Source organism: Bombus fervidus, chromosome 7, assembly GCF_041682495.2.
Source record: "Bombus fervidus isolate BK054 chromosome 7, iyBomFerv1, whole genome shotgun sequence".
Classification (NCBI taxonomy): domain Eukaryota; kingdom Metazoa; phylum Arthropoda; class Insecta; order Hymenoptera; family Apidae; genus Bombus; species Bombus fervidus.
In genome coordinates, this window is record NC_091523.1 from 15,198,293 (window position 1) to 15,210,808 (window position 12,516).

General features: G+C 35.7%; 2 protein-coding genes across 6 annotated transcripts in view; both read right to left on the bottom strand.

Moving 5' to 3' along the window:
* Positions 1 to 264: 264 nt before the first annotated feature.
* On the bottom strand, positions 265 to 7,713 carry Oseg6 (intraflagellar transport protein Oseg6). The gene is made up of 19 exons (XM_072007773.1): positions 6,054 to 7,713; positions 5,478 to 5,857; positions 5,178 to 5,388; positions 4,981 to 5,093; positions 4,490 to 4,907; positions 4,184 to 4,417; positions 3,975 to 4,100; positions 3,602 to 3,899; positions 3,336 to 3,534; positions 3,174 to 3,271; positions 2,808 to 3,090; positions 2,511 to 2,739; positions 2,194 to 2,446; positions 1,639 to 2,099; positions 1,463 to 1,559; positions 1,191 to 1,397; positions 820 to 1,106; positions 667 to 743; positions 265 to 609 (listed from the first exon to the last, which is right to left on the bottom strand). The coding sequence occupies exons 1-19, from the start codon at positions 6,066 to 6,068 to the stop codon at positions 483 to 485; spliced, it is 4,113 nt and encodes a 1,370-aa protein (XP_071863874.1). The 5' UTR covers positions 6,069 to 7,713; the 3' UTR covers positions 265 to 482.
* A 140-nt stretch (positions 7,714 to 7,853) lies between these two features.
* Positions 7,854 to 12,516, bottom strand: part of Prosap (SH3 and multiple ankyrin repeat domains prosap) — a 177,893-nt gene continuing 173,230 nt past the window's right edge. For all 5 annotated transcript variants that reach the window (XM_072007759.1, XM_072007756.1, XM_072007754.1 and 2 more), the window contains 2 exons: positions 11,586 to 11,886; positions 7,854 to 11,084 (listed from right to left, as the gene is read on the bottom strand). In XM_072007759.1, the coding sequence (XP_071863860.1) occupies positions 9,874 to 11,084; positions 11,586 to 11,886 (1,512 nt within the window). In that variant the 3' untranslated portion in view covers positions 7,854 to 9,873. The remainder of the gene's footprint in view (positions 11,085 to 11,585; positions 11,887 to 12,516) is intronic.

Below are 12,516 nucleotides of genomic sequence, written 5' to 3' on the forward strand. Positions count from 1 at the left end.
TTATACGAAGGAATCTTGATAAGTCGGAGTTTAATTTACGGAAGCCCGTTAGATGTCGCTTTTATTACTCATTACATCTTATCAATGCTTACAAAATATTTGTACAAGCAATTGTTTATTTTAGATATATGTTATACATGTATATGTGCCTTTCTGTGTGTTACGTGGCGCGTGCGTGCGTGTGTGTGTACATATACGTATATTGATGATAGTAAATTGTTTAATCTGGATAGAATAACAGTGGGGGAACTGAATCAATTACAATTGCTTGGAGACTAGTTTATTGACGATAATATCTACATACTGTTGATACTTCCATGCATGGTCATTATTTGATTTGTGCACAAATTTTATAAATAATCTATGAATTTATATAAGCTACTTGTACTTCTCTATGTTGTACTCATATTGGACGGCACCGTTTGATAGGAATAATAATATTTGTATTTTTTCAACTTCTATTAAATTATAACTAAAACTGTTTAAGTTCTCACTGGTGATTTTCCTTCTTGAAAATCGAGATAGGAACGGATGTTAAGAGTAGATGAAACCATGTTAACATCTACTTTTTCCGAGCACATTGGACACATATTTTCAGATTCAATAATCCTAGTATAACAGCAAATAATTATATGTATTATCTTTAAAATAAGATGTCATACATACCTTAAGAATTCACTTCTTATGCAAGGAAAATCACATTGTGGACATACCGTAAAATCATCTTCAATGATATGTCGGCCCTAAAAAATGTTGTCTTATTAAAATACAATATATGTATTAAATTTCAAAATGAATGCATGCTTCAGAAACACTAACTGTAGCTATACAAAAAGGTATTGTATTTTTGCACTTGTCGCAAGTAATCTCTGTCTCTGTAAGTTTGCTCTTGCAATATGGACATGGAGTTAAAGGTTCCTCTTCAATTTCATTATCTTTTGATTTTGGTGGCTTTCTTACAATTGCCTCAATTTTTTTACTATACTTAGCATCAATTTGGTTTCTGTATTCCGGACGCATTAACATAGCAGCATAATTAAACGCAGCATATTTTAATCCAGCTCTTTGACATTCTATTACAGTGGAGGTCAAAATCGGAACAATATCTAAAGAACAAAGAATATGTATACCAAATATTGTTCGTATTATTTCGATATTTAATTACACATATTTATATATATTTTACTAACGTGAAGGAAATTTCGATATGTTATTGGCTACTCTTATTAACATACGAGCACCACGTAAATGATCGTTCTTTTTTACATGAAGTCTCACAAGGATATATGAATGCAAAAGTCTTAAATTGTTTTGCATCTCTGAAGGTATACTGATCTTATTCTTTTTTAATTCTTGATACATGCCAAATAAAACATCATGAGCGCTTCTATAATTTCCTGTAGAACAAATCGTCACTAACACAATTCTTTTAACATTGGTTATATAAATAAAACAAACATACCATTAATTTGTTCTTCATTAGCAATTATAATTGCTGTTTTTGCAGCTTCTTTGTACTGTTTTCTAGCCATATATAATCTGAACAGATATTTAGGATCCTGTAATCAGTATGATTAGTTGAACATCAAGTCAATCAAGTATCAATACCGATATCTTTATTAAATCAGATACCAATACCTTTGGTAATCCATCACCACCTAATAAAAAATCAATTAACTGATTTGCTAACTTGTCATCTTTTGAAGAAGCAACTGTATCAATAGCTAATGACAGAACTTCATTTTCATCTGTTACTAATTGTGCAGCTTTTAATAAATGTCGTAATGCTTTTTGATATTCCTTGGCATAGAAGTAATATTTTCCAGCTAAAAAGTTATTTTTCTGAGATTCAAAATGCATCGCAAGGCTTTTAAAATCTTCTTTTCGTGCATTGCTGTCATCAATCGTATTTATTAGGATTTCTCCATATAATTCCATTTTTCCATGTTGATTAGCTAATTGGAACGCTTCTTCGTGACAATTTGATAAAATCAAGAACTTAATTGCTGAATTATAATCATTCATTTTTTGAAAATATTTTGCGACCATTTTAGCTCCTTCTATACTTTTAGTTTGTTGTACTACTTCAACACTTCGAGCTACAATTAGTAAGCCATATATGTATGTACATTTTAGATGAAGTTTAGTAGCTAATAAACTAGATATAAAATATTTTAATATTGATTACATTACCAGGATTGTTTAAATATTCCAAATTAATCCTAATTATGTTTTCATAATCTTTTGCAGTTTCATAGGCCTTTGCTGCTTCTTCATATTTGCCTTCAGCTTCTTTGGCTTTAGCATATTGTATATTAAGTTTGGCAGATGAAATTTGTGGTAGGAGTTGCCCCACTTTCTGCCAATTTTTTAATTTTATATATGCAGAAGCAGCTTTATCAAAATATTCAGCTTTTTCATATAGTAATGCAGCTTCATTAAATTGCTATAATAATAACCCAATTGTAATACTTATAGAACATATTTATAAGGTTATAGTACTTACACACCTTCATTGATTCTAATATTTCTGCACATTCTTTTCGCAATTGCCTTGAACTTTCATTATCCATAGCTATGTTCACACCCCTTCTACTATCCCCACATCTGATAGACATTCTCGCAATTCCAGCAAGGCATAGATTTCGATGTTGCGGATTATGTGTAGTTGTATTAGATATATTATTTGAATCTACCAATCCACGTTCATAATTTGTTAATGCTTTTGGATAATTACCCCTAGAAAAAAATTCAAAATTTAAATACGAACACATAAATAATTTATGCATTTAATGTTGTATTCTTACGTAAATTCCAACTGTTGAGCATATTCTCTAGCAATATAAGGAATTTCATCAGCTTTCAATTTTTGGGCTAAATTTAATGCTTGTTCCCATTGCATTAGGTCTCTTCTTAAATACAAAGCTTGTACTGGTTGAGATGATTGTAAAAAAAATTGTTCTGCCTCATTATAATTACCAAGTAAAATACAAGCATGTCCACATAATAATGGCAATTCATCTAAGGTTTCCATAGTTTGTAGTGCCCAAACCATCGCAGCATCTTCTAAGTAGCGGTAAATTCGAATTGCTGTGATGGAAAATGATTATTTGTAAATAATATATTTATACGTTTCTTATAGTAACAATAACAACAACAACAATAGCAAATACCAAAATCAATATTTAAATTTGCAATTGCAATTTCTCCTAACTTTAACCATGAGTCTTTCTCATTAATTCTCTCACACGTCTCCCATGCCTGTTGATATCTGAAATATTTAATAGAGTAAATATCCTATAGTGAACAAATAAAGAAATAAGTAAGACGTTTACCTTCTGCAAAGAATCTGATTTTCTAATATTTCTTTCATTTTTGTATATTCCACAATATTTCCTATATCTTCATGAGAAGACAATGTAATTTGCATTAATTTGTTATTTGTTGAACTTAATGTCAATTCTCCAGAATACATCAACAGCGGTAATGTTTCAGATGGCAGTTTTGTTGTATTTATCTTTATAATTTTTGTACCTGTTTCCAAAATATACGTAATATATTTATTTTATATAGATTGTATAATTTTCAAGTTTTAACTTACCTTCGATAAAGTATTTTACAAATATGTATGTAGTAATGAGAGTTTTATTGTAAACAATAAATATATTACGTTCCAAAATATTTTGATCCCAAATTACACCTTCAATGCAACCTAGACAATCAGGAATTTGTAAAACAGTTTCTTCCACAGGATTATACATATAAGCGTCGAACTTGTTATCTATAAAACATAATTGTGTTCCATTTGTATCTAAATAGATTTCCTTTATGCCATTATTGTGTATATGTTCGGTACATTGATTAAAAACCTCTAAACTAAAATAGATTATGTGGCCCATCTAAATATATCATAAATGTAAGTTAGTTCTTTCAGTATTTATTTAGAATTCCATATATTTATAGAAATAACTTACATCACTGCCATAGATTAAGAAGTCGCTACTAAGAGCATGGCACGTTATTTTAAAATCTGAAACACCTAAGCCTGGAAACATTTTTGTATCTTTCCCTTCTTTCGATAGTGTTTGATCCATTTTAATCTACAAGGACAATAAGTTAACACATAGTCGATTTACTAATACACTGTAACATAAATTTATATGTGTTTTAATATACTTGTTACCGAGTGCAACTGTAATTTGCCATCAAATAAAACAGATGCATAAGTTTCATTCAATCTTATACTATCTATTGTTGCTAAATAATCTCTTTCAAAATGTACTGTAGTATTGTAATCCCTTCCGGATATATCCCAGAACAATGCTCTGTTATTTAACCCCACTGCTGCATGCATTGGACCTATTGTCAATACCGACGGTTCTATTATAGTATTAATTATTATTGGCTCTGGTTTCTCCTAAAAATTAATTTTATATATTTAGATGCAGTTTTATGCAGTTTTGATCTTATGCCATGTATTTAGATTTACCTTATCTAGCGTATACAGATGGACTGTAACTTCTGTTAAACTGGTAAGGAGTGCAATCCTATTTCCACAAACGCTAGATAATTTAGGAATTTGTATTAAATAGACTAAAACATTGCCACTGTGAGTCACAGTTGCTATCATTGTACCATCCATTGACCATTCTACTGTATTAATTCCAGTTTCACCGCTTACTGTAATTAATTTTTCAGTTTCTTCTAAATTTTGCAAGCTATGTATTTTTATGGCATTATCTCCACATGTAGCGAATTTTCCTATTGTTTGACTTATGGTTAAGTCAGTCAAGGAATCTTTATGATTCTTAACTTGAAATAATTCTTGGCCAACTTCTTTAATATGCGTAGATATTGCAGTAAAATATCCAGTTTGAAAACCAACTAAAATATATCCATCCCCATACCTAAAGTATAACATATAGCAAAAACAAAAGTGATTAAATTTAAGTGATTTTTTAATGACCTAAACCTTCTTACCATTTATAAGTAACAATAGGTCCATAGCGTTTTTGAAAAGCTAATTCAATAGGATTCTCTGGATCCAAAATATTGTATAGAAATAAAGTGGTTTTGCTAATAATAAGAGATACCTGGCAAATAATGAGAAAATTAATACTTTAGATATACAAACATACATGTATTTTATGTATCGCTGCTTTATAAAGAAATCATACTGTATTTTCACCCCCAACTCTGTGATCCATTTTCATCTCATTAAACTGAATATCGGATGCATCACCTTGAAGAGGTATTTCACGCCTTGTATCCCCATCGCTCGTACTGATAGTTAAAACCTTATCTTCACTGACTAACGCAAGAAGTCCTTCATAAGACCAAGCGCCACAAGTTATCCTTTTTTTGTGCTTTCCCAAAATTGGTATTCGTCTATATATTAATATATGATTTAATGTAGGATTACATAATATAACAATATGTAAAAGTATTTTCCGTAAAAATACTATGATATACCATACTTGGCATTTATATGGTCATAAAGTACTAAATTTCCTTTCTGTGTTCCTACTGCTAATAAACAAGCTCTTTTTGCCCATATCATACATGTTAATCCATCTCTTACACCAGCATCTATTTGTGTTTTTTTTCCAGTTGTTGCATCCCATAACGTGATAGTAGAAGAATTTTGCGATATAATAGCCAATAGATCTCCGTCAGAATCCCATCCAAAACCAGTACATAAACCAGCGATTTGAATACGTTCTTGTAATTCACCTTGTCTATCAAAAATAGCAACTGAGGAATCATAACCAGTAGTTGCTAGATGAGTACTATTACCAGGGCGCCATGAGATGAAAACAGTACCAGTACCATGGGGTTGATACAACTGATAAAGAACCTGTATCAAAACATTTGACAGATAAGCCATATGCATGGACAAAATAAATGTTGATATATTCTTAAATAGTTTGAATGGATAAGTATCTTCTTAGAGAACGTTTGTAAATGTTCTTTGTTATAATTTAAATCTTAAATAACAAGTAAGCGAGGATATTGCATAGTTTTCTTAAGAAATTTGTAAATGTATAACCTACCTTATCAATCGACATTTTTTTAGGCCGAAGTTTTTAGCGTTATAGTCGAGAAGGCTAGTTGCCTAGCAATGTATAAAAATGTTGTGATGGCGCATAGTTAAAATATTAATTTATTAAACGAGACATATTTTACATGTAACGTTGTATTTCTTTTATTCGCCATGTTGTTTATGTTTCGATAGGCCTCGATCAATTTCAAATTGTGTATGTGATTGTTGCCATGGATCGTGATAGATAGCGCTGTATTTTATAATTCACTTTGTTTCTTTCTGTTCGAGCTTTCAATAGCATTAAATTAATTGACAAAGCGGAAACAAAATTATTAAAGTAACGGTTAGACAGATAAATGTGAGGTTCATTAAAGTATGCTGTCGTTATTTGAACATGATCGATTATTATTTATCATCGGAAAATTGCACGTATTTTGCAACTCGTAATACAGTAATTATAGTGCAAAAAGTACTAATAGTATTCGCAGGATGATAATTAAGATTAAAGAGAGACGTATCAAGTATGGATGAACGAATAAAATAGATGTATGCAATAAAGGTTCAACAGAAAGCTTTTAAAATTCAATTCGTGTAGCGTTTTTCACGTCTAATCTGGCACTAACGCAATTTTTGTTTTGTAAATACATGCATCTGGTTATGTATAGTTATGCACGTCAATAATACTTTATCGGCAAGATCCACGGAAACATTACGCGTCGATGGTGATTATATCGAATGCTTAAATTTTCAGATTTATTATCGTTAATAAATAAATTGAAATTGTTGCAATATATTCGTTGTATCTGGATAACAAACGTTTATTTAGCTATCCAGGTTGTCGTTTTATAAATTTGTTTAGTTCCTTTCAATATTTTTTAAAGTGTCTATATTTCGTCATCGTTAATGGCGAGCGTGTACTGTATTCATTTAGGAAGAAATAATTATACATATATGCGAATGACTTCTACGCGTGACTTTTCTTTTGGAATAAGCTACAAAAACTTTCTACCGCCTCGTAAAGCGAGGTAAAAGCCGTTTAGTAACAAATTCTAAGGACACGGATAATCAGGTGATCTATCTTTCGAATAATCTCGCGCGAGCTTGAAGCATTTTAAAGTGTTATCATACTATTGAAACAGTTCGATAATGCGATAATGTTCGATAATGAACGAGAACAGATAGATTCGAAAGTACAATATTACGGACAGCGTATAAGGATCATTTGTCCAAAAATGGGTGCAATGTCAACTCTTTTTCATAAATTTCGATATATTACACACTATTATAATTAGTTTTGGCAGGAATGTCGTAAATGGGTCATCGCAAAAATTTCTTCGGTTTCTGAACTATTTAGTTTCTAAAAACATAACTTCGCTGAAATTCGATATTCTCTTCCTTTTTTTCATTTTTAAAGGAGTTTTTTTTTTTTTTTTAGATCGATATAGCTTTACTTTGAAACAATCTTAGATCTTTAACTTTGAAAATATCATACAGGAACGTTGAAATGTCCTTGGAGTGACCTTGAACCATCGAGTAACTTGGAGCGGCCGTGACCCACAACTTTTTGATAACTTCAAGGAGAGTATGTCGGCGAACCTTCAACGGAATTATATTCTTTTAAGCGAATAATGGTTAAAAACTGCGTGATCTTTGAAAAGAATAATCCAACGTATAGGATATACTTTCTTCATTTCGTATATCTTTCAATCTTTATGTATCTGACTTTTAACAAAGTTTGCGCGAGCACGTATACGAGGAAATTAGCGTAATCGACGATACCGTTTGTTCAAGATCGCAAACAAAGATAAAATTCTATTCTTGAAACGGTTTATTATTATACGAGCCGTTGTAACGCATACAATATTGCTTTACTGACTCGAATCAACCAGTCGATCAAGTTTTTGAAACGATATACACGCATCAGTGATCTTTCGTTCTTTTTTACCGATCGGAAACAAACAATAAAATATTTAAGGAACATTTAATACTTATCTTTAATATGATTTCCTTCGACTCGAAAACTGTTTCATTCATGCTTCAACAAGCATGCACTTGACTTAACATCATACTTCACTGTTTTGTATATGAATATGATTTAACTTGAAAAGGCATAGAAACAATAATTAGGAAGGACGTTGCTTTCATGGATATCGCTTAAATCTATCGCGGTGTGATCATAAAAGTGATGATAATAATCGTTCCATCGTTATAGATATTCAATACGTAGCAATGTTGTTCGGTATATATATACAGTATGTAGCAGTGTCGCCGAGAGTCGCGAGATCTTTCTCCTTTATTTCTCCACTGCCGATCAATTATATACTATATACAAAGGATAAATCAACGTGGGTTATTCCATTACAAGAAAAGGATCAACTTTTGATTATCTTCGACGTGAAACACTTCGATGAGGGACAAGAGATAACCGTGCATTCTTTTTGGCGAACAAACATCATTTTCGGTGAGGGAAAGATCGTCAAAGCTATGCTAACACCTCGCGGCTCTCAGGAGCCTGATTCAAATGGAAGGAATACGATCTATCTTACAAGCTGAATAATGTTGGTGCGTTAACGTAGTACAGTGCGCCTCTATTAACGCGATTACGAGCTTAGAGATAAATTCATACTCGTCGTAACGCTATTACTCGTTATTACAAACTAGAAACAATCTCTAATGACTTTGTGAGTAGAACTTTGTAATTAGGCTCTTGAGCAGTGTCTAAACACGAGAGAAACGGAATCGAACTCAACCGCGCGCGCGCTTTACTAGCTAATCCATTGACTCGGCACCTTCGATTCTTTCTTTTTCGCATCGAATTCGCGCCACCATTGCCTCCAATACTAAAAAGATATCAAACGAATTACGATTAGCAGCACCGTCATTCGTGTCTTAGCACGATTTTACATTTCGATGCGTTCTTCCTCGAAAGTGCCTTCGTTCTTTTCTGCTTGTTTCGCGGTGGAATGGGAGAAGTTGATGACGTTTACAGATAGAAGTTGTTACATGTAAAAGTATTAAACACGCGTCGTACTTCGATAGAAATATGAAAAACAAACCGATATACGCTACGCATTCGTTCTCTATGTTTCTTACACGCACACATACATAATACATACACACGAGCGTGCATCGTATAGAATTATTCTTTCTTTATTCTTTTCTTTTCTTTTTCTCTTGCTCGCTCATTTCTCTCTTCTCTCTAATTACGAGTTACAGTACGATTTATAGATCCTTCCTTTCTTTTTCTCTCGTTCACCTCTTTAGGCCATTCCACGAGACGGCTATGGAATTTTGACATTCACGAACGTTGCGTCACACCGCTTTGTGTGTAGAAAGCATCGCGCGCACGTTTTTTTTTTTTTTCTTTTTCTTTTTAAGTCTAATGTATCTGCGGTTCGTACGATTCATACATATTCTAGGTTTTACGGTAAAAATTCACTGAATACCTTGTTCACTACTACAGACCCTTTTGACGGAGCGACCTAAACGGCGCTCTATTCAAGTACGGATACTTTAGCGATAGAGAAGACGCGCGCGTTCGTTCCTTACAAAACTCCTCCGGCGCGGGGAACGTTATCGATGAAAAATTTTATTGCAGCCAATCGCATCGTATGTTTTTCCCAATGGTCGAACGAGTTTGCGTTCGATCGTCGGTCCAGTGACGAAACAGGTGATATTTAGGGATCACGCGCAACGCTGTGTGCGTACATAATTATCTCGGGAGGAGAAAGGTTAATAGGGAAAGATTAAATTGACTCTGGTAAATCGTGAAGCGCGATCACGCGACTCGAACCGTCCGTTCATCGGCGATCCTTCGCAACGATTCTTTCTCACTGGTTATGCAACCGCCCACCGGAAGCTTTTACTTGATTGTTGGTAACCTTCGGTATCGCTCCGATGATCTTCACGCGATTCTGTTGCTGTTGTTGTTGCGGTTGCTGCTTGTTGTCGCAGAATTGAGGCGGAGGAGCGAATACCAGTTCTTCGCCGTTGCCCGCGGAAGGTCCAGCGTTGAACTCGGGCGGTGGTGGGACGAACAGATCGTTGCTTTGTTCCTCGACATCCGCCTCGATCGGTGGCGGCAACTGGGCTAGGCTAACCGCGTGTCGCGTCAGTAATCCGCTACCACCGTAGCTCGTTCTTTTCGGATTCGTCTCCTTTTCTACACTGGCGACGGAGAGTACCGTGGTCGGATGTTGCGCGGCTTCGTTGGCAAGATTTCTAGCGGTCGTATCATCGAAACCTGTTGGTGGACCCACTGGCACGTCTTGGTCGGAACTCACACCACTCGAGCTGTTATCACCGTCCTCGACGAGGGATTGCTGAGTTTGTTGCAATAAAAAGTCGTTCGGGTGACTCTTCGAAGATTTCAATTGCGTTCTGACCTTCTGAATTTCTTCAACGCTGAACGAATGCGGCAACGAACTGCTACCGGATGAACTCGAACCCGAGGTGTTCGAGTTGCCCGATGTTTCTCGAGTGGATTCCAATTTCTCTCTTGCAGCCGCTTTCTCGAGTTCCTTCGCGATCTCTGATTCTCCATCGTCGTCCGTCTCTTCCTCTCCCTCGTCGTTGTCCGATTCCGACAGGCTGTAATCCGGTTCTGGGATCGGCGGAGCTGTGTTAGTCACCGTATTTCCAGCGTTGTTGTTCGCCACTGACGAGAGATTCGTGATCGAGGAACTGGTACCGATGGCCTTCTTCTTTCTTTCCCTGACACCAGCCGTACTGTGACTTCTGTTGGTCTTCAGAGGTTGCGCGTACTGGTTGTTGGCCGACTGATTGTTGTTCACCTGGTTGTTGTTGCTGACCGTGTTGTTCACGTTTTGTTGGTTGTTTAACGGCTTGAAGGTCGTGTTGTTGGTGGTGCGTAGACTGTGCGACTTCCTCACGTGACAACGGGTCGTATGAGTCGGTAGGCTGCGAGAACGATATCCTACCGTCTTCATATCTTCCGGTGAGGCGTATAACTTGGCGCTATTCGATGGTCGGAAGCTCGACATCACGCCATAACCTCCGTCTGCTGTCGCGGCTGCCAGTTCTGCATAGAACAGGAAGAATATAGTTATCTCGTGTGTATAATTTCTACAACGCAGTGTTGGAAAGAGACTAGCGGAATGGTACGGCAGCGAGAGGAGCATTCTGCTCGATTCGTTCATCAAACGACACGATTCGCAGATGTGACCATTTCGACCGATCATAGTATCGCGCAGTTTTATGCAAATTCATATTTCTCCGTATGTTTGTAAAGTTCCAAACGCTATGTAAATAGCGTAGAGAAGTTTCATATTCGAAAAACTGTATCTAAAAGAACTTTAAAACTAATATCAGGCATAAGGGTACGACGAGTAAAAGGAAACGGTAAGAAACGCGTGTACGATCGAGATGGGTATAATCGGATTTATATCTGTTCCACTCGCCTTTCTTTCCAGCTTCCAGCACAATAGGAGCGGAGGCTGACAAGCAGTCACCGTGAAATTTATCACGAAATAACAGGTGACTGAACCGTAACGCGTTGAAATATCCTGACGATATACGGTACCTTTGACTTGCTGTATATGAGCCATATTATCGTACACAGAAGCCGGCGTGACTACGTCCGGCACGTTCGCGCCCACGTTCACTTTGACGACTTGACCGACCGGTGGTGGAGGTGGCGGATGGTTCGGTGGTGGAAGCCCGTTTCTGCCATTCAACGCGTTTACGTCTTCCTGGCTTCTATGCCCTTTCGGAGCCAAAATAGACGACTGTACCTGCACGTTTAAGTCCGGTGTACTGTGAAAATCTCGGTGAAGATCGGAACCACCGCCCAATCCACCGAAGAATCGCACTCTTGAGTTCAGCTGCGAACAAACCGACAAAATCCTATTGGGACCCACGATCCGGCCATTTCGAGGGGATAGCGTTCACAAAAAACAATAGCTGGTCGCACATACATAGCTCGTACTACTGTCACAAGTAACGCAATATCCGAGAGTTATACGAACTTGGAGAAGCACCGATAAAAAGCAATTGATATTCCCTTAACGCGAAAATTTTTCTCCTTTATTAACGAGAATGATTAAATCTCTGTCTTCAAAATCAAGTGTTTAAGAAGCGACTAATAATAACTAATAATGAAAATAGGTGTATAATACACATTTTTATATACATATTTGGGTACAAGGTACCGTAGTTTCAATTTACAAAGATCAGTAGCTACAAAATTATCGGTTACGGTCACGTACATGTGCTCATTAATTGGTTAATACCATTATCGTATTAATCTGCATCTACTTATATTTACAAATTTATCGAGTTCCATTTTCTCTTTGTTTAATAAGATTCATACACTTTGAGATGTCGAGTGACTTTGAGATCATTCGGCGACTCGCGAGAATTTAAGATGGTTCGCAATTCTGAGAAAGTTGGATGTTATTTAAACGTGTAACGTCCGATTATGTATGGCACACGGGGGAAGAATGCACGATCAT